This window comes from Callorhinchus milii, unplaced genomic scaffold (assembly GCF_018977255.1).
Source record: "Callorhinchus milii isolate IMCB2004 unplaced genomic scaffold, IMCB_Cmil_1.0 Scaffold161, whole genome shotgun sequence".
Classification (NCBI taxonomy): Eukaryota; Metazoa; Chordata; class Chondrichthyes; order Chimaeriformes; family Callorhinchidae; genus Callorhinchus; species Callorhinchus milii.
In genome coordinates, this window is record NW_024704902.1 from 67,540 (window position 1) to 95,173 (window position 27,634).

General features: G+C 44.5%; 1 protein-coding gene across 1 annotated transcript in view; it reads left to right on the forward strand.

Moving 5' to 3' along the window:
* LOC103188183 (zinc finger protein 592) overlaps positions 1-27,634 on the forward strand; it is an 82,168-nt gene that overhangs the window by 46,964 nt on the left and 7,570 nt on the right. The window contains exons 2-6 of the mRNA XM_042345927.1: positions 733-3,116; positions 13,809-13,987; positions 17,006-17,182; positions 21,709-21,871; positions 22,412-22,675. Of these exons, the coding sequence (XP_042201861.1) occupies positions 753-3,116; positions 13,809-13,987; positions 17,006-17,182; positions 21,709-21,871; positions 22,412-22,675 (3,147 nt within the window). The 5' untranslated portion in view covers positions 733-752. The remainder of the gene's footprint in view (positions 1-732; positions 3,117-13,808; positions 13,988-17,005; positions 17,183-21,708; positions 21,872-22,411; positions 22,676-27,634) is intronic.

Genomic DNA, 27,634 nt, shown 5'->3' on the forward strand with positions numbered 1-27,634 from the left:
TTTGTGGGCGAAACCCGACAGTAATAGCAGTAAATAATAGCAGAGCTTGTTGTGAAAGACCTGTCTACCGGCTGTTCACATCACATCACCACCATTCTGGGGGAGAGGGCAGCAACAATGGCATTGATTCCTGGAAATCGTCACTCCCACCAGCAGAAGCAGCCACACCGTGCGTCTATTCCTGTAATCACAGATTGCTTCAGTGTGAGCAGTTAGTCGAGTCAAGAAAAGACACCACCAAACGCCTTTTTGTCTGTCACGTGGCCTTGCCTTTCCTGCAGAGTTGAATTCGGGAAACCTATGAACCCTGAAGGAAATTTAGTGTAACCGTTGCAAATCAGAACAATCCAACATAACCATGTGAATAACGTTTCAGCAATGTTTCTTTCCCCGGAAGATGATTTTTAAAAAAATCACTAAAGTTGAAAGTGTGTTTTGCAATGATTAGGTATGCTGGAGACCAAGGCTTGAGCGTGCTCATGGATTTATCATTACTCCCATCAGTATAGCTTGCTAGCAAATCAGTTACACCAGGCCCTATGCTTTATAACACTTCCACAAGCGACTGTTGTGTTGAAGGAAACCTCTGTTTCCTACTTGTCCTTCCTGTGGCATGTCTGCTGCTTATTGGGCCTTTGACTCTGTCTCACCGGGGAGGGGAGAACCTTGAGGAACAACTGACAGAATCAAAAGAGTAACTAACGTAGTGTTCTTTTTCTTCTTCCTTTGAAGGTTTTTCTAAGTTTCCAATCATGGGTGACATGAAGACCCCAGATTTCGATGATCTCCTGGCTGCTTTTGACATTCCTGATCCAGACCTTGATGGCAAGGAAGCCAGCCATGAGGAGGCGGAAGGACACCTGAAGCAAGCAGGGATGGGTATAGACGAGTTGTCTCTGCACCAGCCCATACCTGCCTCTGATGTACCCGTAGTGAGTGTCATCGTCAAGAACACCAGTCGTCAGGAATCCTTCGATTCCACCACCGAGAAGGAGTGCCAGCTGCAGAATGGGTTTCGGAATTCCGATGTTACCCCGGATCCTCACAGCCTCGGACACAACTACAACAAACTGGTCACAGCCTTCATCAACGGAGACAACGCAAGAAGCTTTTCTGATAAGTTTGACCTGCAACGGGGAACGAACCTGCCAACGTTCAGCCAGTTCAGCCCCATCTCTAGCCCCGAACCGGAGGATGGCTTACATTGTGGTGGGGCGGTGGATAAAATGAAACACGATGATAGACCTTACCTTGTATCTGCAGGCCTGAGTTCTGTGTTGGACACCACGAGGAAGCTGCCTGAGCAAGCGGTGACAGAGCTCAGCATGTTTGACGAGTACTCTAAAAAACGGGAGAAGGCCAATGAAACTCAGAACTGTAAGGCCACAGAGAGTCAATTGGGACACCGGGTGAACTCAGCAAGCATGCCTGGGAAAGCTGAGCAAGATGGCGAATGCTTTGTTAAAAGCAACCGTTTCTTTGACGGCTTGAGTTCCCCGGGTGACTTACACAACAGCGGCTTAGGCGAGCCAAAGAATAGCAGCGATGCGGAGCTGAGCACGTGCTCGTCTGTTCCACCTCGGCAACGACTGAAGTCAGCGCATTCCAAGTTCTCCTCTTGCTTAGCTGCGCTGGTTGCTTTAAACTCCAAAAGAGTGGTGGAGATTTCAAAGGAGGAACAAACCTCGAACTGTAACTCAAAGGAATCTTCACTGCTTTTGAAGGACGGGTTAAAGGGCAGCCCCAAGATGCCAAAGTCGCCAAAGAGTCCCAGAAGTCCGATGGAGGCAGTGAGGAAACTGCTGAGCAAACCACCCGACAGCCCCAGGAGTGTCTCCAGTGACTACAGCAGCAAAGGATCGCCGTCTGTGGCGGGCAGTTCGCCCCCAGCCATCCCGAGGGTCCGGATCAAAACTATCAAAACCTCGTCTGGCGAAATCACCAGGACTGTGACCAGGATAATGCCTGATTCTGAGCAGAGTGAGACAAGAAGCTCACCCGAGCAGTCAATGGCTGAAATGAGCCTCGCCGAAGAATTGGGCTTGAAAGCGAGCCCTGGGACCCTGGCCTCAATGCAGACCCACAACTCTGCAGAAAATGGAAAGAGGCAGCTGTGCGCCAAAAGCTTAGCGGCTGCCGTTAGCTCCCTGTCCAACATACCTGTCAAGGTGAGTGGCTCCCAGCTGTTTGCTGAGAAGCTGGAAGGCAGTAGGAATCTAAAAGCCATGACTGTATATGAAGCTCCCGCGGACCAGGCCAGCAGTGCCATCAGGAAGGCTGCCAGTGAGGTTCAGAAGCAAGCGGGGGTGAAGCAGATGCCGAACGTGTCCAGCAGCAGCCTCCTCCCTAAGGCCGTCCACCTGGCCAGCCTCAACCTGGTCCCTCATAGTGTGGCCGCCAATGCCACCGCCAGGTCCAGTAACTCGCGCCCGAAGATGGTCACCCAAGTGCTCACCGTCCCGCTGGTTCAGCAAGTGAAGAAGCCCGTCTCGCTGCCCAGTGAGTCTCCTACTGCAGACCAGAGCATCGTGGTGGAGGCGTTTAACAAACTGTTAAACAGCACCAACCCCGTGCCAACCTACACACCGAACCTTAAGCCGCCTCCGGACAGCAGTTTGTCCTTGCCTGCCCGCGGCTATCGATGTCTGGAATGTGGAGACGCTTTCGCTCTGGAGAAGAGCTTGGCTCTGCACCATGACAGGCGAAGCGTCCACATCGAGGTCATGTGCAGCCATTGCTCCAAGCAGCTGGTTTTCTTCAACAAGTGCAGTTTGCTGACACACGCGCGGGAGCACAAGAGCAAAGGCGTGGTCATGCAGTGCTCACAGTTGTTAATGAAGCCCATTCCCCCCAACCAAATGTTTTCCACTTCCACCCCCACCGTGACCTCCTGCCGTCCCGTCCCAGCCGCCACCCCAGCTGCCCATGTCCCCGGAAGCTTGACGGTAATCGGAACCGGTAGCTCAGCAGCCAATCAACCTGCCATGCCTCTGCGGAGTGACCCACTTAGGTTAATCCGTCACGGGCTGAAATGCCTCGAGTGCTATGAGCAGTTCCAGGATTGTGCTGGCCTTGCTGCTCACTACCAGCTGGCTCCAGAGGACACTGATTTGCTGGTAAGTACGTTGGTAACATTGGCTCATCACATACAATGGGGAAAGTCATGCATCTGCTCACAAACTGGCACTGCTTACAACAACAACAACTTGGATTTATATAGCGCCCTCCATGCCAGGCAACGTCTCAGAGCGCTTCACAGTAACGGATCCCGGAGCCAAGCCAGGGGGAGGGGAGGATCCAGGGGGAGGGGCAGGAAGGTGACCAAAGGCGCGGTCAAAAAGAAAGGTCTTCAGTAGAGATCTGAAAATGGGAAGGGAGGGAGCGAGGCGAAGGGAGTCAGGAAGGGATTTCCAGAGCCTCGGGGCATAGTGGCTGAAGGCACGGCCGCCGTGGGTGGAGCGGGGGACGAGGAGGAGGCCAGACATGTTCTTCCTGTTTTTCATCTCACCACAACACGTGCTTTACTAGCCACAAGGAGGTCTGCAACCATGTCTTGATTCTCTGTCTACAATTGCAAACTTATGTAACTAGCCAGTGTGATTATGTGTGAGCATGGGTCAGAGTTGACAGACTTAAGATTGTGGGTTCAAACCCCGCGCCAGGACTTTGAAGTTACAATGTAGGCTGACACTCCAGTGTAGTGCTGGGGGTGTGCTGCATTGTTAGAGGTGCCGTCCATCAGATGAGATGTTAAACAGACCTCCTGTCTGCCTGTTCAAGTGGATATTAAAGGCACTTTTCGAAAAGATAAGCGAGTTTCTCCTGGTGTTCTAGCCAACAAGCCCCAGATCAAATTGGTCATTCCCTTCATGATTATGTGTGGGACGTTGCTGTGTACAAATTGACTGCTATGTTTGCCTACAAAATACAGTCACTAAACTTTACAGTGAATCCTGTGAAGTGCTTTGAGATGGCCTTACAATATGAAGATGTGATATCTCACGTAAGGAGTATTATTCCATGCGTAGACTTGAACATGCCTCATGGCCATCCATATTTGTTTTACAACAACAACAACAAGATTCCATTTATAGAGCGCCTTTCACGTCGGGAGGACATCCCAAGGCGCTGTACAGTTGGGTCAGGACCCGAGCAGGGGGGAAATGGTCAGGGTGAGGGGAGGGTGTCTTGGGTGTCAGCCTGGTTCAGTTGGTAGCACAGCACTGAGGCAGAAGGTTGAAGTCGCGGTCGAAGAGGAAACCGAGACTTCAACCTTCTGTCGCTGTGACATGTCATGAAGGACGCAAGAGAGGGAGCGAGGGGAAGGGGCTCTGGGATGGAGTTACAAAGGATGGAGGCAGAAAGGCTGAAGGCCCGACCGCCAATGAAGTGATAAGACGCTGTATCAAATGCAAGGAATATTTTTCATGCCCTGTCCTTGCAAATTGTATAAGATCTGTAACCGGTCTAGCAGCCTTTCACTCTAATCAACCATCTTTGTGATCCCTTCAGAATCTTTTTAACAATGGATTCATGTATAAAACTGGATGCCTCAGTGTGATTACATAGTAGTTCAACTAAATAATATTGATTATAATATTCTTTGCATTTGATATGGTGCCTTATCACATTGTCAAGAGGTTTCAAAGTGCTTTACAGGATTCACTGTAGAGTGTATTTTATGGGTGAAACGCACAGCAGTGTCCCACAAACAGTCGTGGATTGAGTGATCAACTTATTATTTTGGGGGGATTATTACCCACAGAAAGCGATCCACCAATCGAATTAACAACCGGGTTACGACTAACTGTTAGGTAAACAGAGGCGTGTGGAGTAAGGAAATTTGCCTCCGGTTTTGTTGCGTTTGGGATTCAACCTCAGGTCTCCTTGCTTGTGAGGCAAATGTGCTAACAGGATGGGTCAGGCTGGACACGGGTGCCTTTGGGGCAGGGGATAGACAGGGAGGGTGGGGTTTAGAGGGTTTAGACATTGTACAGATAGAAGTAAAAAAAACGTAGCCAACGCTAACCTGTCCCCTTCTGTCAGTCTCTGGCTCTTCAATCTATTTCTCTTCTTTCCTGCCCTCAACCCTTGAATTGTTCTATTCCTGGTCTGTTTTGTAACCTTAGTACAGCTCTTGAATTGATTTCACTGTCTCTGAGTTAGGAAAGGACTGCAGACAAATATGTTTCTCACTTCTCATTGCTATCCATCTGCTCCAGATGAAACGTTCACGTGGGTAAAAATACTAATCCTTGCATTTGGTATAGCGCCTTATCACGTCTTTGAAACTTCTCAAAGCGCTTCACAGAATATACTGTAAAGTGGAGTGACTATATAACCAGTTGGATGTGGATATAAGATAGTCCCAAGAAGACCAAAAGGAGAATTTAGGAGAATTTTTTTTCTCTCTCAGAGGAATGAGCTGTCAAGTAGGGTGGTAGAGGCTGATCCATTGTGGGTTTCAAGACGGGCGTAGACAGGTATATGAAAGTTAGAGACTTGAAGGATCGTATATCCTTTAGAACGCAAACAATTCTCCTAATTTCTCCTTTTTCCCGGGGTTCTGCAAGCTTTGGCTCTTGCTAGTCTAAGTCTAATAACGCTCTGGAATTAGGTAAGAGAAGATATATCCCTCCGGGGAGAGAGTGTGCATTCCATTCCAGTACAAGCAACAAATTATATTTGAATAGCGCTTTCCATGACAGGAGGACGTCCCAAGTACTCAGGAATTTCCACGTGTAGCTGAGATGCAATGAACTTAAGTAAAAGTCCTAGCCACCCAGCTGACCCCAAAAACTTAAGGGTTTCATCTCCTAGGGTTAACAGTAGCTGAGAGAGAAGAATTCCTGCCCCTGAAAGTCCTGCCCATCGGCTACACTGGCTGGTCTCCTCAGCAGTGCCTTGTAGTACTGCAGAGTCCTCCCTCTTTCTGTATCTGCACTACCGAGACTGTCACAGAGGATTGACTGAATTCCAATATTCTGTTGCCGAGCATGGCGTCCCATGGCGTAGCGGACCCGGGTTGATTTCCGGGCAAGGCGAAACCTTAGACAAGTTTCCTTACTTACCACATGCCTCTGTTTACCTAGCAGTAAATAGAAACCCGGTTGCTAGTCGATAGGTGGATGGCTTTTTGGGGTTAATAATTTTTCCAAAAAAATAATAATAAATTTGGTCACTCAATCCATGCTTGTTCGTAAGACGCTGCTGTGTGCAACTGGCTGCCACATTTCGCCCACAAATACACAGGCAATCCACTTTACAGTATATCCTGTGAAGTGAGTCAACGAGGTGATAACTTCTTATGAAATGCAAGGATTATTATTATGTTACCTTGGAGCCAGCTTAGCTCTAAGGACACCCCTCTGTCTCTCTCTCGCCCGCCCATCTGTTTTATGTCTGACTACTGGAGTCAGACAGCAACTGACTGTTTACTAAGAGACCACCTGATTTGGAGGAATTCTCGGGCAGGGAGGGGGAGTGGGTTCTGCAGCTGGGGACGTGGTTGATGAGGGATTCGAAGCTTTCAGGGTCCAGTAAAAGCCACAGGTTGTCATTTTATCTCCTCAGCCACCGCTGCCAGACAGTCTCCCCATCAACATCACTGACCTCCATTTTTTCTGTCAAATATATTTTGTAGGCAAACACAACAGCTTGCGTTTATATACTGTCCTTCAAGTTGAATCATCTCAAAGCAGCAGCTAAACGGCCCACAGCAGTGTCTTAACAACAGCAATAAAAGCAAATGACCAATTTGAGGATTGTTGGCCAGGAAACTGGGAGAAACTCCCTTCTCCTCTTTTCAAACAGTGCCATCGGATCTAATAATCCTTGCCTGTGATATAGTGCCTATCACTTCGAAACGTCTCAAAGGGTTTCACAGGAATTTCTTTTAAGTGTAGTGCCTGTATTTATAGACAAATGAAGCAGTCAATTTGTGCACAGCAGTGTCCCACAAACAGATAGGAGGTGAACAATTAATTTATTTGGAGAATTGTTGACCAGGACATTGGAAGAAAATAGCAATGCAGCAGCCAAACTCCGCTCCCCCAGTACTGCGTTGTACAGGGCGTCCACAAAGTCCTGTTCCCCGCCCCCAGTTATAAAACAGCGATATGAGACTACAGAGGAGCTGAAACAAGCTGTCAGAGAAGCAGTTGGCCTCCTTACTCCATCCCATGTTAGGTAAGATCTTTCACCAAACATGGAGACGGATTATTATCTACCATGAAAATGGTGGCACTCACTCACACTCTCACACACACATCCTCTGGACTTCTAAATATAATTGAACACTTGTAACAATTAAGTACTTCTAAATATAATTATCATCATTCTTTCACACGTTTCAGTTGTTGGTCAGTGCACTGTAGTAAAAAAAATGGGGTTAACAGGACTTGTGGTCAGCTGAGTGTCAGCCTAGACAGTGAGCTGAAACTACCAAAGCCTCAATCTTCACAGGCTCAATCTGCCTACCTCTGCGACCTCCTCTCTCCCTGTTGCAAACTCTGGCCTGCTGCATCTCCCCACCGCACCCCCCAACCCCACCATCATCCATTTTGCCCCACAATCAATAGGCCAGCTTTTTAGCCACTTCCCCCCTGTCCTTGGAACTGTCTTCCAGAAACCTTCCACCTTACTCCCTCTCTGCTTTGCAAACTCGGCTAAGGACTTTTCTCTGCGACTACACCTTTGACTACCAGCCAATATCTCCCTCCCAGACTGTTAGGCCAACACTCCGTATTAAATGCCTTTAATGTAGGGAGAATGTCTTAAAGTGCTGTCAAGTACTTTGAGACATTCTCCCTGTGTGAATGGTGCTAAATAAATGCACAAAACAATTGTGTTTTGTTGCGATCTGAATGACTGGTCTCTGAAGGAGTTCTTTGGGGGGACTCTTAATCAGTAACAGGAATCAGTCCATCTTGCTGTATCAGGAATCTAACCCTGTTCTGCCCCAGATGGTCTAAGAAGTTGTGGGGTGCCCCTCACAAAAAAAGCTTGACTGATATTGAAGATGACTGTTAATTGCGTGCTGGCAGATTATTACTACTGTTGAGGAAACAACCCTAAGTCTGGTGTCAAGTGTTCGAGCTGTTCATAAGCAGCTCAGTGTAAATCTCCAGAAATAAAAATCATAGCCATTGAGCCTTTTATCATTATTATAATCACAGCTCAGACTGATGAGGAGACTTCGCTTCAGTAGGATTGAATATTAGATTGAAACGCTTGCTGTACCAGTTTATATTAACAAGAGATTTTTTTTGTGGGTGTGTCAGCCTGGCTTTGTTGGTAGCACTCTGACCTCTGGAGCAGAAGGATGTGGGCTCAGAACCCGTGTTAGGGACTTTGGCAGATACTCCAAATCAGTAAAGTCCTGTAGCTCAGTGGTTAGAGAACTCACCTCTCAAGCGAGAGACCTAAGTTCGATTCCCAGCAGGCCGAAACCTTGGGCAAGTTTCCTTACTCCACCCGCCTGATAATAATCCCTCAAGAAAAAAAAACAATAATAAATTGGTCGCTTCATTCCACAACTGTTTGTGGGACACTGCTGTGCGCAATTGGCTGCCGCGTTTTGCCCACAAATACACAGTCAATTCACCTTACAGTCTATTCTGTGAAGCACTTTCAGACATCTAGAAAACGTGAGAAGCGCAATATCAAATGCAAAGATTATTATTATGTTAAAGATCCCCTGACGCTGTTTCAAAGCGTTTCTCCCATTGTTCCGCAATCCGCCAGGTTGTTCAACATTCCACAAATTGGCTGCTGCGTTTCACTACAAAATAGGCAGTTGGTCCACTTTCTTTACAATATATGCTGTAAAACACTTTGAGACGTTTCAACAACATGATAAAGACCATAAGATATGGGAGCAGGAGTAGGCCATTTGGCCCCTCGAGCCTGCCCCACCATTTAATAGGATCATGGCTGATCTTCTAACCAATTCCATTTACCCGCCCTATCCCCATATCCCTTAATCCCTCTATCCTTTAGAAATCTATCAACCTCAGTCTTGAATATGTTCAAGAACTGAACATCCACAGCCTCTGGGGTAGAGAATTCTAAAAAAAACTCCCCTCAGAGTGAAGAAATGTTTTCTCAACTTAAGTTCGAAAAGGCTGACCCTTAATCTTGAGACAATGACCCCTAGTTTTAGATTCTCCAACGGGGAAACAGTCTCATGGCATGTACCATGTCAAGACCCTTAAGAATCTCATTTGTTTCTATAAAATCACCTCTAATTCTTCTATATTCTAGAGAATATAGGCCTAGCTTAATACTCAACCTATCCTCAAAGGCGAAACCCCATTATCCCAGGAACCAACCTAGTGAATCTACGCTGCACTCCCTCTAAGGCGAGTATGTCCTTTCTTAAATAAGGAGACCAAACACAATATTCATGGTGCGGTCTCACCAAGGCCTTATACAACTGCAGCAAGACTTCCCTACTCTTGTACTCTAGCCCTTTTGCAACAAACGCCAACATGGCATTAGCTTTCCTAGTTACTTGCTGTACCTGCATAGTAACTTTTTGTGACTGGTTTACAAGGACACCTAAATCTCTCTGAACACTAACACAACCTGGTCTCCCCCTCTAGAAAATAATCTGCGTTTCTATTTTTACTACCTAGGTGAATAACTTCACACTTCCCCACAGTATACTCCATCTGCCACCTTCTTGCCCACTCACCTAGCCTGTCTATTTCCCTTTGCATTCTTTGTGTGTCGTCCTCACAGCTTACTCCCCCACCTATCTTCGTATCGTCTGCGAATTTAGATATGTTAAGTTCTATTTCCTCACCTAAATCATTGATATAGACTGTAAATAATTGAGGCCCAAGCACTGATCCTTGTGGCACTCCACTAATCACATCTTGAGAAGGACCCGTTTATCCCTACTCTCTATTTTCTTCCTGTTCGCCACTCTCCAATCCATGCTAATATATTACCTTTAATTCCATGGGCTCTAATTTTATGCAATAGCCTTTTATGTGGCACTTTGTCGAATACCTTCTGGAAATCCAAATAACCACAACTACTGGTTACCCCTATCTAACCTGCTAGTTACATCCTCAAAAAACTCTATAAGATTTGTTAAACATGATGTCCCTTTCGTAAAGCCATGTTGACTCTTGTAATGATTTTCTAAGTACCCCACGATAACGTCTCTATAAAGCGCTATGTCATATGCAAGGATGATTATTATTGTTGTTAAATCCAAGTCATTACACTTTACAGAAAACTATGTGAAGCTCTTTGAAATTTTTTTTTAGATAAGTTGTTTTATCAAATGCAAGCATCGTCAATGTAGCCCTGGGTTAATGATTTCATCTTACTGATGATGTAGCTCTTCCTACTGCTAGAATCAATAGCTGCTCATTCAGTTGTTAGCAGCTCCTTTAACCCATACACTGTGCGTTGTGTGCTGGTACAGTATACACATTCAATGAGCAAAGGTTCTTTGAGTGAACAATCACACATCAGTGACAGATGATAATCCTTGCATTTGATATAATGTCTATATAAACATCATGCAAAGCGCTTCATATATGACTGCTGTCTCATTTGGTGACTGTATATTTGTTGGCAAACGAAACACCCAGATTTGCACACTATAATGTCCGTAAAACAACTATGAAGTGAATGACCAATTGGGTATCACGATGTTTGAGCTATTCATAAGAAGTCCAGTGTAAACTTGATGAGAACACCATGAAAAATGCCGTTTTCTTTTTGAATAGTGTCATGAAAGCTTTAATACCCATTTGAAGAGACCTGGTTTAACATCTTTTCTAAAAGACAGACGTGTACACACAAGCTTGAGAGAGAGAGAACAGACATGTGTATGTGCTTGTTCATATACAGCACTGAGCACAATCTAAGGTCAGGATAGATTGAGGCTAAAATTCTCTTATTTGAGGTGATTCATATTGGTAGAAAAAAACGAGGGAAGGGAGCCTACTGGCCAGGAGCAAAGGGATTTGGGAACACAGGTAACATTAGTCATTAAAAGTGGCATCCAAGTCGCAACAGCTGGAAAATAAGTTAATAAAATGCTGGGTTTTATACATGGAATAGACTAGAAAAAATACAGCAATAGTGCTAAGTTTGTACAAATAATTGGTTCAGCTGTAACTGGTGTACTGCATCTAGTTTTCAGCAGCTCTCTTCAGGAAAGATGTTAAGGCTTTAGAGGGAGTGAGGAGGAGGTTTACGAGAATGATTGCGAGGATGAAGGGCTACAATTTTGAGGAGAGATTGGAGAATCTGGACTTGTTTCATAAGAAGCAGAGAAAGCTGAGGGGGACTTGATTGAGGTAGACACAATTATGAGGGGTTTAATGGAGTAAATAGAGGGAAGTTATTTCCATTGCTAGGGAAGTCGGTGACTTAGGGGCTTAGTTAAAGATAGCCACAAGAGCAGCGAAAGGAGAAGTTAGAATGATTTCACCCAGAGAATAGTTAGGATGTGGAACACCCTGCTGATTAGGGTGGGGGAGATGGAATCCATTGTAGCTTTCAAAAGGGAAGCGGATAGGCATGTGAAGGAGAGGGGGCTTGAAGGGTGTGGGGATTAGGCAGAGGGGGGATTGAATTGATCTCTTGCTCTGTGGCTCAGTGTAGACCCGACAGGCTGCACTATAGATTTCTATGTTTTTATTATATTAACACCAAGCTTAATCCCAAATTGGTCCATATTGCACTGATATAGATGGCACTTTCATTTCCAGGATAAGTCCGCAACTCCCTCAGTAATCCTGCCAATGAGTGGCAGGCTATATGTACTCCATTTAATTCATCGCAAATTCACTTCAACAACAACAACAAGATTCCATTTATAGAGCGCCTTTCACGTCGGGAGCACGTCCCAAGGCGCTGAACAGTTGGGTCAGGACGGTCAGGGTGAGGGGATGGAAGGGAGGGGGCGAGGAGGGGGTAGAGAGTCGAGAGGGGAGCTGAAGGCACGGTCAAAGAGAATGGTCTTGAGACCGGCCTTGAAGGAGGAAAGGGAGGAAGCGGTGAAGGCACTGGGGGATGGAGTTCCAGAGCCTCGGGGCTGAGAGGCTGAAGGCCACCGATGGTAGGGCGGTTAGGGCGGGGGATGTGGAGCAGACCGGAGCCAGAGGAACGGAGGGTATGGGCAGGTAAGTAGGGGGATAGTAGGTCGGAGAGGTAGGGGGGAGCGAGGCCATGAATGACCTTGTAGGTGTGGATGAGGATCTTGAAATCAATCCTCTGAGGGATGGGGAGCCAGTGGAGGCGAGCGAGGGTGGGAGTGATGTGGTCACGAAGCCTGGTGCAGGACAGTACACGAGCTGCAGAGTTTCAGATTGAACCCTCACATCTGTCAACAAGGTTGCGTTCACTTTAACAAATTGTGCTGGATTTGAAGTAAAAAGGACTGTTTGTCCCGTTCCCCCCACTTGGAATAAAACTTCCATTTCCCTTTTGTTCAGTAAACCATAGAAATGTACAGCAAGAAGAATGCTTACGTGTCTGTGTTGGCTCCCTAAAGAACAATGCTTTCAGTCCCATTTACCTGCCCTTTCCCCACACCTCTTTTTCAAGGTATTTGTCTACAACAACAAGTTGCATTTATATAGTGCCCCTCACGCAATAATATTATTATAGTCCCTTTTTTAAAAACTGCAAAAAAAAAATTAGCTTCCAAATTGAGACTGAGTTGAAGGATTCTCCCCAATTCTGCCCCAATGTCAGTTTGAAGACCAGAGGACTTCCCAGGTGATATTCGATGGAATATGGAGCCTGTAACCAGTGCCCACTATCTGTATGTGTCTGTCTGTTAAATTACTTCCACTGCTTGCTCAGATCTCCAGCACTAGTTGCTAAAAATAGCAGTCTATTCATGTTCTTGTTCGCAAAAGGAGAAGAACATGAGGAACAGCTCTGTTATATTGTGATGCCTGCAATCAAATTGTCTACAACATTCAGTTGCTTTTATTTTAACTTCTAATTATCTATTTTTATGGGGAGGTGAGGGGACTAAATGTTACACTGATTGTATTTCACAATTGTTTTAACATTAATTTCACATTCTCCAGAGTACATATCAATCGCTCCCCAATATAAATAATAATAATAATCCTTGCATTTGATATAGCGCCTTATTGATTCTTTCAGACATCTCAAAGCGCTTCATAGAATACACTGTAAAGTGAATTGACTGTATATTTTGTGGGCGAAATACGGCAACCAGTTGTGACCTGCTGAGTGTTTCCCAGCAATTTTTGTTTTAATATTACAATTAGCTCAGTGCCCTAATCCCCCAAAATTTGCTGAATCATTCATCAAAGAACCATACAGACCAGGCACATGTTTTTAAATACACTTTCCTTCTGTGATCGATGAGGATTCCTGAAGATCTTGTAAAGAATTTTCTGGACTATTCCTTCCCTTAACTCAGTTCCAAATCCCTGACTGTCCAACGCCTTTGACGTCCTCCCGATGCGAAAAGCGCTTTAGAAATATAATTTTGTTTTGTATAAAAGCAAATTATTGGTGGTGGTATTGAAGTACTGATGGGTAAGTAAATGTCAGGGTCACACAGCCAACCCCAATAAGCAGATCCACATTAAAGTAAACCATGTTTAGCTTGGGTTCTTCCGTACTTCCTGAACATATGTGTTGGAAGCTTAACAACTTAAAGCAGTGAACGTTTAAGGAAACAAGACTTCAAATGAGCCGTTTAGTTTGGGGATGGAATGAGGCAGTCTGTAAAAGCGTCATATATTCGTGGGAAAAATATTTGAATTAAACTTTTTTTCTTTTTTCTTTCAAAGACTTGTCGGATCTGCCAGATGATGCTGCCCAATAAATGCAGTTACACTGCTCATCTGCGAATCCATACTCACAAGTCCCCTTACTGCTGTCCGGAGTGTGGGTCAGTGTGCCGCTCAGCTTACTTCCAAACCCACGTGAAGAATAACTGCTTGCACTATGCACGGACAGTAGCCTATAGGTTGGTATGAAAGGGGCCTCCTGGATCTCATCCATAATGGGGTAACTTATAAGCTTGTGAAACGTTATGTCTTTACGTACTAGCCCATCAGAGACCCAAATTCCACCTGCTCTTAGCCTATAAGCAATAGGACCCGGGTTCAATTCCAGGGCGAAAACTTAGGCACGTTTCCTTATTCCACGCACACGCCTCTGTTTACCTAGCAATAATAATAATAATCCTTGCATTTGATATAGCGCCTTAGCACGGTGATGAGACATCTCAAAGAGTTTCATAGAATATACTGTAAAGTGGAGTGACTGTGTATTTTGTGGGAACCCAGTTGTTACTGGATTGGCAGATTGCTTTCCTGGAGTAATAATCCCTCCCCCCAAAAATATTTGGTCCCTCATTCCCCAATTGTTTGTGGGAAGCTGCTGTGCGCAATTGGCTGCTGCGTTTCGCCCACAAAATACACATTCAAACCACTTTACAGTATATTCTGTGAAGCGCTTTGAGACGTCTCATCGACGTGATAAGGCACTGTATCAATTGCAAGGATTATTATTATAAGTTTTGGTTTAATATTGAAAAGATTGTGTAGAATTGTAGAAAATTCTTAAATTCAGTCTTAAATCTGAATCTGTTTTTTAACAATTAAAGAAAACGATCTTCTAAAGTACAGTGCCTGAGACCAGGTAGAATTGATGGTTTCAGGGCGCTCAGGATATTATTTCAGAATGACTCTTTTTTTGAACTTTTCCTTCTATTTGGAGAGGATGTCGCTTTTCTGCAGTCTTTCAGTGCTGTTCCCCCAGGTCACATGCAATACAAGAATACAGAATTACATTTACACAGCGCTTTTCACATTGGGAGGACGTCCCAAGTTGCTGGACAGTCAAGGATTTGGACCCGGGCGGGGTGGAGGGATTAAGGGATGGTGGAGGGTAGGATGGTCAAAGAGGAGGGTCTTGAGGTGTACCTTGAAGGGACGAGGGAAGAAGCGAGGCGAAGGGACTGTGGGATGGAGCTCCAGAGGGCGGGGGCAGAAAGGCTGAAGGCCCCAGCACCGATGGTGGGGCAGGTCAGATGGGGGATGTGGAGCAGGCCAGAGCCTGCTGAACGGAGGGAGCGGACAGTGAAAGAGGTGCGATAGTGAGCAAACTGCTTATGAAGTGCAGGTTGCATAAGGTGGGAAATTGAATGAGAACGCCCATGGCACATTCTGCGGGAGCTGCAGCAGTTTGCATGTTTGCTTTTAGAAAACGCAGACCTTTATTATGTTTTTAAAAATCGCACACGCCTATCCTATTTCAATATGATTCAGATTCTATCCCAGGAAGTACATTTTACTGCCGCTCTGGTTTGCAAATGCACTACTGTACCTTTGTTCAGAAATTCTGAGTTTCTGAAAACCTTCTCGTTTTGCATCTTTACACTCTTTCACAAGCACTTTCTCTGAATCTCAGGCGGGTACTTAATCTCTGTATCGCTTTGTCTTGAGCGCTTTCTGTCTTTACCTATCATCTTGATCTTGCTCCTTTTGATCTCATTCTCCTCACTCCAGTTGCTGCCTGTCTATTTGTGTTTTTGAAACCGCTTTTGTGTTTTTTCTGTTAAACGTTGCTCACACTCTTTAACATGTCTATCTATCTGTCTCTCTCTCTCTCTCTATCGCTGCCTGTCAGATTGTTTCTCAGATAAAACGATTTTACCTGAACGAAAGTTCAAAGCATGTGTGATATAAAATATATTTTTAGTGCCAGTGCTTGAAGTTTGGTAAAATTCATGTATGTCATTAGAAACTGGATAAACGGGCATCATTCCAAGCTTAGTATAAATCGAGGCTGTGTTGTCGCATTTGAAGAGTATGCTGATTAATTAATTCTGGGTTGCAAAAAATGTTAAGCAGATAGAGAATATTATCCCATGAAATGTCTTTTTTGCAGTTTTTCTGCTTTTACAGTTTAAATGGTACATACAAGGTTTCCACCTGTTGAGCAGGATCCAAATCTCTTGTCTCTTCAAGGATGTGGATATCAGGCATGTAAAGTATTGTAGTGATTGTATCTTTACACCTGGGGAAATAGTCAAACGATGAACTGGGGTCTGGTCACATAATGCTAATGACCTTCTTTGAATACGGAGCGCTGTGAGCTGAGTGTGAAAACTCAATCTTTGCTACAGTTCATTTTAAACTCCCCTCACCCCAACTGAAAGTCCCTGCATTTTTATCAAATTGAAAGCTCTCAAAACTTACTATAGTGTAGTGACTTGATAGTTTAGTTTTTGAAAGCAAACAAGCCAACTTTTCATCTGTGCCAGTAAGCTCCCACAAGCGGACACAAAACAAACAACCAATTAACTTGAACGATTGTTGGCCAGGACTAGAGAAATGCCTTTCCTTTCTTTTTGGTAATGCCATGGAATCTTCAATGCCCCCCAGATCAGGAGGAGATGACCCGGTTTAACATCTAGCTAAAGATTGACAACTCAGTGCTGCACTCGAGTGTCAGTCTTAGCTCAAGTCCCAATGGCTTAGATACACATCTTGTGACCTGGAGGCGAGAGTCCTACTAACTGAGCCAATCTGGCACTTCATTGTGCTTGACACTGCCTCCTCACAACATAGCTGAGATTGGCAATTCACCTTGTCAGGTCGTCCCACAAGTTGCGGTCTGGAATGCACTGCCTGAAAGGGTGGAAACAGATTCAATAACAACTTTCGAAAGGGAATTGGAGGAAAAATTTGCAAGGATATGAAGAAAGAGGGGGAGTGGTACTGATTGGGTAGGTCTTCCAAAGAGCCGACAAAGGCACGATGGGCTGAATGGCCTCCTTCTGTGCTGTAATATTCTATGATTCTATTCTATAAGCACAAATCTACATACGAGGCGAGTGTATTGAGGAATGTTGTTGTCCCAAGCTACAGAAGGAAATCTGGGTCAATTTTCAAACCAAAATATAGGCTCACACAAACGAGGGCAGTGAAATGTTTGAACGCTTGACACAGCTGTTTTTGTTTCTCTCCTGACGCAGGTGTATCTACTGTCGGGTCATCTTTAACGACCTGAGCACGCTCAAGACTCACATCCAAGTCAGCCATTGCGAATATTTCCATAAGTGCACAGTGTGTCCTATGGCCTTCAAGACACCTCAAAGCGCCAACTCACATTACGCCAACCAGCATCCTTTGGTTAGAAACCGCGCAGCACAGTAAGTCCATCACCTCCTCATGTGTGTGTTTATGTCAAAAACAGCTGAATCTCTAAACATCCGCTGCTCCTTTACAGCTTTGGGATGGAAACAAGTGCCGTGACATTGTGGAAATGATCTGTCATCTTGGGCAGACCATCAACTGGCCAAGGAACAGAACCAGTTGGTGTTGATTGCACTAGTGTGCTTTAGTCATTTGCTTCATGAAGTGTAATATGCTACTTTTACCCTGCTGCTTTCACATGTCTGACTTACACAACTGGTTGATTAAACACTATGAAACACACATGAAAAAGTATTGAATTGACAATGTATAATTGTCATTACCTGTGGTCTGTTGTCTGTTGTGAGCTCCCAATGGTAATCGATAGGGATCTGGGTCTTAAAGGGCTATGGAAATCTTGAACTCTCTCCCCCAAAATGCTGTGGATTATGGCTGGATCCATTCACATTGTCATGACTGAGGTGGATAGATATTTGTTAGGTCAGGGTATCAAGGGATATGGGGCAAGGGCGGGTAATTAGAGTTGAGGTACAGATCAGCTATGAATTATAGAATGGTGGAACAGGCTCAAGGGGCTGAATGGCCTCCTTGTTTTTGTGGGAACCCAGTTGTTACTGGATTGGCAGATTGCTTTCCTGGAGTAATAATCCCTCCCCCAAAAAATATTTGGTCCCTCATTCCCCAATTGTTTGTGGGAAGCTGCTGTGCGCAATTGGCTGCTGCATTTCGCCCACAAAATACACATTCAAACCACTTTACAGTATATTCTGTGAAGCGCTTTGAGACGTCTCATCGACGTGATAAGGCACTGTATCAAATGCAAGGATTATTATTATAAGTTTTGGTTTAATATTGAAAAGATTGTGTAGAATTGTGGAAAATTCTTAAATTCAGTCTTAAATCTGAATCTGTTTTTTAACAATTAAAGAAAACGATCTTCTAAAGTACAGTGCCTGAGACCATTTCTATGGTTGTCCCTCAAGGCTTGTTCGGTTATTATTCTATCGCTGGATGGTTGTTGCCTGACACAGAGCAGCCGATCGGGGAGGAGGGAATGGAAGGAACTCCCATTTACACGGGGTTGTTGTGAGGAGCACAGACAAAGTGGACACTGTGCTCTGAGACGCTACCCTGGGTGAAGGGTGCTATATAAACCCAAGTTGTTCTTGTTGCTTAATCGCTGTTTATTCAGCAAAATCAAAGCTTTTTGTCATTCGATTTTTGTACAACAAAAAAAGAATGTTCACTTCAATACAGTCTCAACCATTCATTGGAACTGGTGCTGACTAACTGACCTAACCTGATGGCCTGTGTGGTAGGGACACTAATTGGAATCATTGTAATTAGGCATTCTGGCTTCTTGGTTCATATTCTCAGTTTCAATCCACCATCAAACCTGCAGTTAAAGCAAGATCCACACAAAGGTCTGAAGCCTCAAGATGTGATGCCATTAGGAGCTGTTGGTGTGGTCCGGGAGGGCAAACTTTGGAGATCAATAACAACAACTTGCATTTACACAGCGCCCCTCACGGAGGGTAGCATCTCAGAGTGCTTGACAGTGGTGGAGTACGACGCTGAGCTGGGGGGAGGGGGAGGGTTGACCTTCAGAAACAACATGAAGATGGAGAAGGAAGGGGCAAGGCAGAGGGATAGAGGAAGAGCGTTCTAGAGTTTCGGAGTGTAGTGTCTGAAAGCGTGGCCACCAATGGTAGAACAGAGGGCACGAGGGACATGCAGAAGGCCGGAGCCTGTCAAAGATGGAATAATGTCCATTTGTCTTGTAGTTCGTATCCACACAGAGTGATGCGAATAAAATGAGTGTGTGTTTTGTGCTCTGTCCTCACGTTAAACCTCATGTTGGAAAATAATGCAAACTAGGACCTTGAGAAGCAGGATTAGTTTGATAGAAATGTCATCCAGATCATTAAAATGATTGCCAGTCTATCCGTCCAGCCTCTTAATACAGTACTTTAGGTTGTGTACAAGTAAAGAGCCGTTTGGGAGTTGGAAAATCTTCAGATTACATTTGACGTGCTATCCAGCCAGGAAAAGAAATCAGTAACGGGATCTCTTACTGTGTAACTCTCTCCCTGCCTTTAATCTTCTTGTATTAAACACAAACGGGCGTTTCTATGGAAAATGATGGCGTTTCATTACCTGCGCGTGGCAAGCCCCTCTTGATGCTCGCATCTAGCCTGGTTTGCAGGTTTCAGCAGTGCTAAACTATTATTTTTAAAAGGAAATCAAATCACTTTTGAATTTTCCATTCACACAATAGCTTCCTTCTTGTGCCAATTTCGTTCTTATTTACCGTTTACCCCTGTGTTCTCTTCAAAGAGGTTAAGCCTACAAAATCTGTGTCCTGTGCAGTCAATATTGTCACCATTTGCTCCCCTTCCTTTCTAGTTAAATAATAATCCTTTCATTTGATATAGCGCCTTATCACATCTTTGACCCGTCTCAAAGCGCTTCACATAATAAATTGTAGTGATTCTATTGTGTGCGAAAAGCAGCAGCTAATTGCGCACAGCAGTGTCCCACAAACCCATAGAATGAGTGACCATTATTATTATCACTTATAAACATTATTATGTTTGAAAGAATTATTATCCCTGGAAAAGTGATCCACCAATCGACTAACAACCGTGTTCCTACTTACTGCTAGGTAAACAGAGATATGTGGAGTAAGGAAACTTGCCCAACATTTCACCCTGCTGGGAATCGAACCCAGGTCTCTCACTTGCGAGGCGAGTGTTCTAACCACTGAGCTACAGGATTGCAAAGTTACATTCAGTGGGGTATCTGGCACCATTCACTACCTCCTGCTAATCTTGCATGAGCTCAGACTGTGAGCTCTGCCATTTAATGTGAACGTGTGGAGTGGGGGGGGAGACACACATCCTAAATCTTGGCCAACAGAGAAGTCCAATTATGTCCTGCTCTCCACTGCTCATAAGGGCCTTTTCCAACAAGACTCACGCTGAATAATAATCATCGAGAGCCCTGGCTAAGTTANTTTTTGTCTGCTTAGCTGGGCTCTGCGACCAGTTGTGCCTCTATCTCAGCACTGACTCCACAATGATTTATCAGAAAACTATTTGCTAGAATATTCATGTTTGGCTTTGGCATCTGTCATCAGTTCCAGGGAGATGAGGACGGGCAGGGCGATACCTTAGGCAAGTTTCCTTACTCCACACGCCTCTGTTTATCCATCAGTAAAGTAGGAACCCGGTTGTTAGTCGATTGGCAGATTGCTTTCCGGGGGTAATAATCCCTCCAAAGAATAATAATAATAATAATAATTTGGTCACTCAATGCACAACTGTTTGTGGGGCACTGCTGTGTGCAGTTGGCTGCCACATTTAGTCCACAGGATATACAGTCAATTCACTTTATAGTTAGCTGTGAAGCATTTTGAGACGTCTCAGAAGGCGCTGTATCAAACGTTAAAGATTATTATTATTACTAATAATAATAAGTCACCTTTTGCGGTGCTGGCTGCTCACTACAAGTGTCACTCAATTCATTCAACAGATCTTCACCCCTTCCAAGTGTTGCTTTTCATTGGAAAAACACAGATAATGTCAGATGGATTTTGGCAAGCGTGCTCAGGGAGTGAGTGATTCAGTCAGTCAGTGAATGTGTCAGTCAGTCAGTGCACGCCTGCAGTGCTTTTATTCTGGAGTGTTGCTTGTCAGAAATACACACACACATCCTGATTTTGTTATAAGGTGAATAATAAATCACCAAGAGTTGGACGAAAGGTGAAATGACTCACATTTTCTTGAAGTCAGGATGGGAAAGCTTACTGTCTTGTCACTTTCCCATGTACTTGCCTACCTTTGATTGCTTGTGTGTTTAGTTGGTATGGGGGTATGTACTGTATACTTCTGACAAATGCTGGCTGGCAGGCAGGCATTTAGCAGCTTTATCTTTAATGTTTCTTTAATTGGGAACAGGATACTTGTTCCACCAAGCCCGCCAGTTTGTTAGATCTTTTAATCCTATTTACTCCTTTTCTGTCTGCCCTTTAAATACTCTTGCTAGCCAATTTATATTTAACATGCTCTACAGGGTGTCCACAAAGTCCTGTTACCCCCTGTTACATACCAAATAGTGGTATGAAGACTATGGAGCTGAAGCTAGCTGTCAGAGATACATTTCTTCTCCTCACTGACTCCATGTTGCAGAAGATGTGGCACTGAACATGGCAACGGATGATTATCTGCTATGAAAATGCTGGCGCTCACACACTCACGCACACACACACATCCTCTGGACGGCTAAATACAGTTAAACATTTGTACTGAATAGAATGAAGTAACTTCTAAATACAGTTATCATCATTCTTACACATGTTTGAAAATTGTTGGCCAATTCTGTAGGAAAAAAAAACACATGGGGTAACAGGACTTTGTGGACACCCTGTACAATGTGAGAGTGACGAGACATGCCCTGTTACATGAGCTGATTAAGTGCCAGTGGGCTGCAATGCCAACACAAGCTGCTTCTTCCATTACAGAGTCATCTTCAAGTGCTCTATGTGTGAAACCGTCTTCAACCAGCGAGCGATGCTACACAAGCACTTCGACCAGCACAAAAACAAGCTGATTGTGTGTGTGTACAAGTGTCCTGTATGCCAATCCCTGTACTTGCACAAACAGCTGATGATGGAGCACTTCAAGGTAGGCTCAATGCATCGACAGCAATCTTGCCATCACAGTTTTCATTTATTATTAATAATAATTGTGTTTGATATAGCAGCTTATCACGTCGGTGAGACGTCTCAAAAAGCTTCACAGGATATACTGTAAAGTGGATTGACTGTGTATTTGTGGGAGAAATGACAGCAGTGTTTCAATGTGTTTCAGTGTCCCAAACTATATACTGCATCCCCAGATATTACAAACAGTCATGGATTGAGTGACAAGAATATTTATTTTTTTAAAGGGATTATTACATCCAGAAATCGATCCGCCTTTCGACTAACAAATGGGTTCCTACTTATTCCTACAAAATAATTTAGTCACTCAATACATGACTGTTTGTGGGACGCTGCTGTGCCGTGTTTCGCCCACAAAATACAGTCAATTCACTTTACGGTAAATCCTGTGAAGCGCTTTGACACGTCTCAAGGATGTGATTAAGCGCTATATCAAATGCAAGGATTATTATTATTATTGGTCATTGCTTCTTACAAATGTCACCCTTTGTGTTGTGAACAGGACGTCCACGGTGTTGGGCAGAACATGGAAGATTTGCCAAACTTCTGGCTTCCGTCCAGGGAGGCTTCCAGCAGTCGAGTCCCCAAACCATCCTCCACCTACAGCACCTCCAACGGTGTCGCCTCCAACACCCCGAGCACCAGCCTCTGCAGCTCTGAGCCCAGAGTGAGGGGCAAGAATCCCGGCTGGACATGTGGAGAGTGCTTACAGTGGCTTCCGGATCGAGAACTCTACGTCTCTCACATGAAGAGAACCCATGGCAAGGTAATTACTGCCTCTCTGTGATTAAGAACAGAAAGAAGACCAAGGTCCATCTAGTTCCCCTCCATCATCCTGGCAGTCACTGACATGTCATGTCCCAAACTGTACACTGTATCCCCAGATATTATTTTCAAGCAGAAATCGATCTCATTTGTTCTTGAAACAAACAACATTTTCTGCTTCCACCGTCTATCTCCCTAGGGAGCCTGTTCCATAAGTTTCCTACTCGCTCACTCAAGCACATATTTGTTCTGAATTTACCCCCTTCAGCCTCTGCAGGGTTAAGAACCTGCAATTCTTCTTCAGATCTTTTACTGCCCTGTTAGAATAACTAGACACAGCCAGCAGCCAAGCCTCCTACAATCCCATTACAATCCCCTCTTGTTTTAAAACACTCTTCCTCCTTGCCTGCCAGCCCTGCAAATCACAGGTAGTTTCACAAGAATTATTGGGCACACATACAGTGCGTCTAAAATGCCTTGAATTTACAAAGAGATTCCTGTGGTTTAACAAGACTTAATCCTTCCAGTCCTACACTGGCTTCATTTCAGACTCTACCTCCTATTTAGGGGAGAGCATTTCAGAGATTACTTTAAAAAACACAATGAATATGCTCTCGGCACATTGTCCTGCAAGCCCCACCCACATGATCCTATAATCCTCAATAATAATCTTTTTTTTGCTAAAATCCCAATGTTTATACATTTTGCTTTTGTTGTTAAAGACGGAGTCGCAGCAGCACTATAGCTTTTAAAAACCTAATTGTGAAGATCCATTGATTGCAAACAGCTTTTCTCCTCTTCCACCCTCTCCCCCCACCCAACTCTCCACTTTAGATTTTGAGTATATAGTTTGAGAGCCAACTTAATGTGTTTTGCAAAGGAAGGATTGAAGGATGTTGATGAGAAGACAAGTAGGTGGAGTTGAGAATGGAAAGGGACTGGCTTATTGAATCAAATTTCCTGCTCTGAAGATTTCTTACGTTGTATTCTGGATCAATGGCATTTATCAATCTTGCACTGGCCTGTCCCTCACTCGGTACATGTCTATACCACAAGTTCCTCTTGAATTATTGTGTACAAGCCAGGTGTCTCCCCATTCCTGGTTAATCGCCTTGGACCCTCCACATTCCTATCTCCCGTGGAGAATTTTTTTGGCATGGGACTTGTTTTGACAAAAGGAAAAGGATGGATCTATTGGAATTCAAACCTAGAACATTCTGTCTCTAACTCTCAAGCCTCTCAGAACTGTATTATTCCAGTTACCCTGCCTCTAACCTGTACAATGTCTGGCCCATGGATACATGGTGATAAATGTTCTGTTCTCTAACACTTTCGCAGATCTCCCTCATGTTGGTGAAGACAAAGGTTCAACAAACACACCATATACCCTACCGTGTGTCCTTTGTCAATGCTTACTTACATAAAATATACAGTCAATTCATTTTACAGTATTTTCTGTGAAGCTCTTTGAGACGTCTCAAAGACGTGGGGGATAAGGCGCTATACCAAATGCAAGGATTATTATTATTATTACTTGTCAATCTTCATATCTGATCATATTCAAAAACTGTGAAGCTCTTTGAGACCGCCTTCCGACGTGAAAGCTGCTAGACCAAATGCAAGGATTTTTTTCAAACCAAAGGTCTTCCAGGCCCCATTCAAACCATAATAACAGTTTTTAAAAAAAGAATAATCTTAAACCCATAACTTGAAGTGACATTTATTCCACGATGTATTCCATTTTAATATATTAGTCTAATATGGGGTGAAAGGGGTAATTATTAAGTACTAACTCTTCATTCTTTTGGTATGAGACGCACTGTGCAACCCTTGATAGGATTATTGCTTTGTAGATCCCTGAGAGTTCTGCTTATCCTCGCTTAATTTGTGGGTTAATAGGGATCGGTATCCTCACTCTGTTAGCCTTATTTCAGCCGTGTACAATGCAGGCCAAATGCAAATCAGAGGCACTAAATATCAGCGCACAGAGGCATCTGTGAAACACCCGCTTAATGTGCTGCAACAGGCTTGTTGCATGTTCGGTAAGTGTTCCCAACCAGGGGAATTCTATCCCAGAACCAGTCTGCAAGCCACTGACCAAGAATATGCGGGGAAGTGGAAAAGGGGAAAAATGCCAGTTACACAGGGAGAGGCACAACGATCAAAGACACTGAAGGGCAATGCCACGTGCTGTACCAACATGTGGAGTCCTGTAGCTCAGTGGTTAGAGCACTCGCTTCGCAAGCGAAAAGACCTGGGTTTGATTCCCGGGAGGGCAGAACATTAGGAAAGTTTCTTTATTCCACACGCCTCTGTTTACCTAGCAGTAAGTAGGAACCCAGTCGTTAGTCAATTGGTGGATCACTTTTCCTGTGATAATAATCCCTTAAAAAAAATGGGGTCACTCAATCCACGACTGTTTGTGGGACACTCCTGTGCTCAATTGGCTGCCACATTTCGCCCACAAAATACAGTCAATTCGCTTTATAGCATATTCTGTGAAGCACTTCTCGAAGAGACGTCTCAAAGATGTGATTAAACGCTATGTTAAATGCAAGGATTATTATTTATATGACTGGTTTGGTTACAGTGCTTCTGTTTCTTTGAGGTATTCACTAGAGTGAGATACAAGGCTCAAGCAAATTGGGAATCAGTGGGACTCAACGACTAGTGAAATTGCATTAACCCCTTGTGTGCTTCAATTATTCTGAACAACTGTCAATAGCACAGTGACTGATTGCAGTCTTGTTTGCTCGAATGAAATGGTGAGGATTTGCATTGTGTGGCTGTGGAATACTGAGTATTAGGATTTAAACTGAACACTACAATCCAATTGAGGAGCTCAAGTGATTGTGAAACTGGAAAAACAGGGTTTCTAGAGACTAGAGCTTTAATCTCACTCATTTGACTCAATCCTTACATAGATCATAGATCATAGAATTGTACAGCATCGAAGGAGGCCATTCAGCCCATCGTGTCTGTGCCGGCTCTTTGAAAAGAGCTTCCAAATCAATCCCACTCCCCCGCGCTCTCCCCATAACCCTGCAAACTTGTCCTTCCCAAATAATTAGCTATTTCTCTCTTAAAAGCTGTTATCGAATCGGCCTCCCCCACCCTTTCAGGCAGTGCATTCCGAATCCCAACAACTCGCTGTGTAAAAATATTTCTCACCTCTTTTCTGTTTCTTTTAACAACTATTTTAAATCTGTGTCCTTGGGTTACCGACTCCAGATAAGATTCAGTGCCTTACTATGAAAAGAGCATGGAGTTACATTGGATACAGGACTCCTATGTATGGAAAGCCAACTTCAGATTGATTTACTTCTCTCATAGGCTGCCTTTTGTTGATTTTTATTATTAGAACCACATGTTAATTAACCTTATCTAACCTTGCTGGGGCGGGGAGGGGAGAGAGTGAGGTGTCTGGAGCTGAGCTGGCTCGGTAACACTGGCAAAGGGGTAAGTGGGGCTGAGTCACTTGTCTGAGGTGGGCTCAGTGAGCCAGTCCCTGAGCCAGGCAGCTCCGCTGTACTGCAGGCCACTGCTGATTAAGCAGCTTGTCTGGCTCATCAGTGGGATGTGGAGGAGTAAACACGTCGTCAAGAGACTAGTCTTCCCACTCAAGTTAAGCTAATTAACATGTGGTTCAAATAAGAGTCAACAACAACTTTTCATAGTAAGGCACCGACTGCCACCTAATGTGCTTTTACACACACACACCACACCCACATACACACACACACCACACACACACACACCCCACTCCCCTCCACACACACACACACACACAGATAAGGATGGTTCCAGGGTGTGAGTTCAGCCTTACAGTTTCTTCTCAAGGCTCAGAAATCCTGTTCTTCCAGTTTACACCTCAATTATAGTGTTTGGTGGTAAATCCTAATTCTTTTTATTCTATAGCCACACACTGCAAATCCTCACCGTTTTGTTCGAGCGTTCCCTGTGCAAGACAAAACCCTAATGAGTAAGGGGTCCTCACTGGATAAATAGCAGCTTATTGATGCCTCTTAACCGGTTAAATTTACCAGCACTTTGGGAGTCCCTAATGTTTTGACATCTGCCTTCTTCTCCCAAGTCTCCAATCAGGCTGGTTGTTCCTCTCTCTCTCTCCCCCTCCCCCTCTCTCTCGCTCGCCTCCCACTCACTCCCCCCCCCCCCCCCCCTCCCCCAAGGAAATTGTGCACTGCAGAGCGAGTGAACAGAAACACTGTGTCTGTGAGTTCTCAGCAGCTGGAACTGGAGCCTGAAGCACAGCACAACATTTCCGCTTTTCTCAGGCTCCCAATTCACCATCCACCCCCCCAACCGCCCCCAACTGCCCTGGCCCCGGACAAAATAACTAACTGTAGCTTCTCAGAAGGGAATGTGTCGGTGCTTTACAATCTGCCCGAAGGTCCTGTTTGAAAAGTTGTAAAGAATAAGTTGAAGATGAAAGCTTTGCTGGTTGAGGGTAGGGCCTCGCTGTCTCCCAGTGAATTGTTTGATTGATGATTGCTCCATAGTTGGCAGCAGTTTCTCTCGCTTTAAGAACTGCTGGGCTTTCTGGCTTCGGTCTGTGAGTCAGTCCTCGCGGTTCTGCCTCAGTGGCCTCAGCCTTAGCGGATAATAATAATAATAATCCTTGCATTTGATATAGCGCTTTTCACGTCGGGAGGACGTCCCAAAGCGCTTCACAGAACACACTGTAAAGTGAATTGACTGTATATTTGTGGGCGAACGCGGCAGCCAATTGCGCACAGCAGTGTCCCACAAACAGTCGAGATTGAAAATGACCAATTTATTATTGTTTTGGGTTTTGGAGGGATTATTATTAGGCTCTGTGTGGAGTAAGGAAACTTGCCCAAGGTTTCGCCCTCTGCCTGGAATTGAACTCAGGTCTCTCACTTGCAAAGCGAATGCTCTAACCACTGAGCTACGGGACTCCACTGTTGTGGTGACTTGG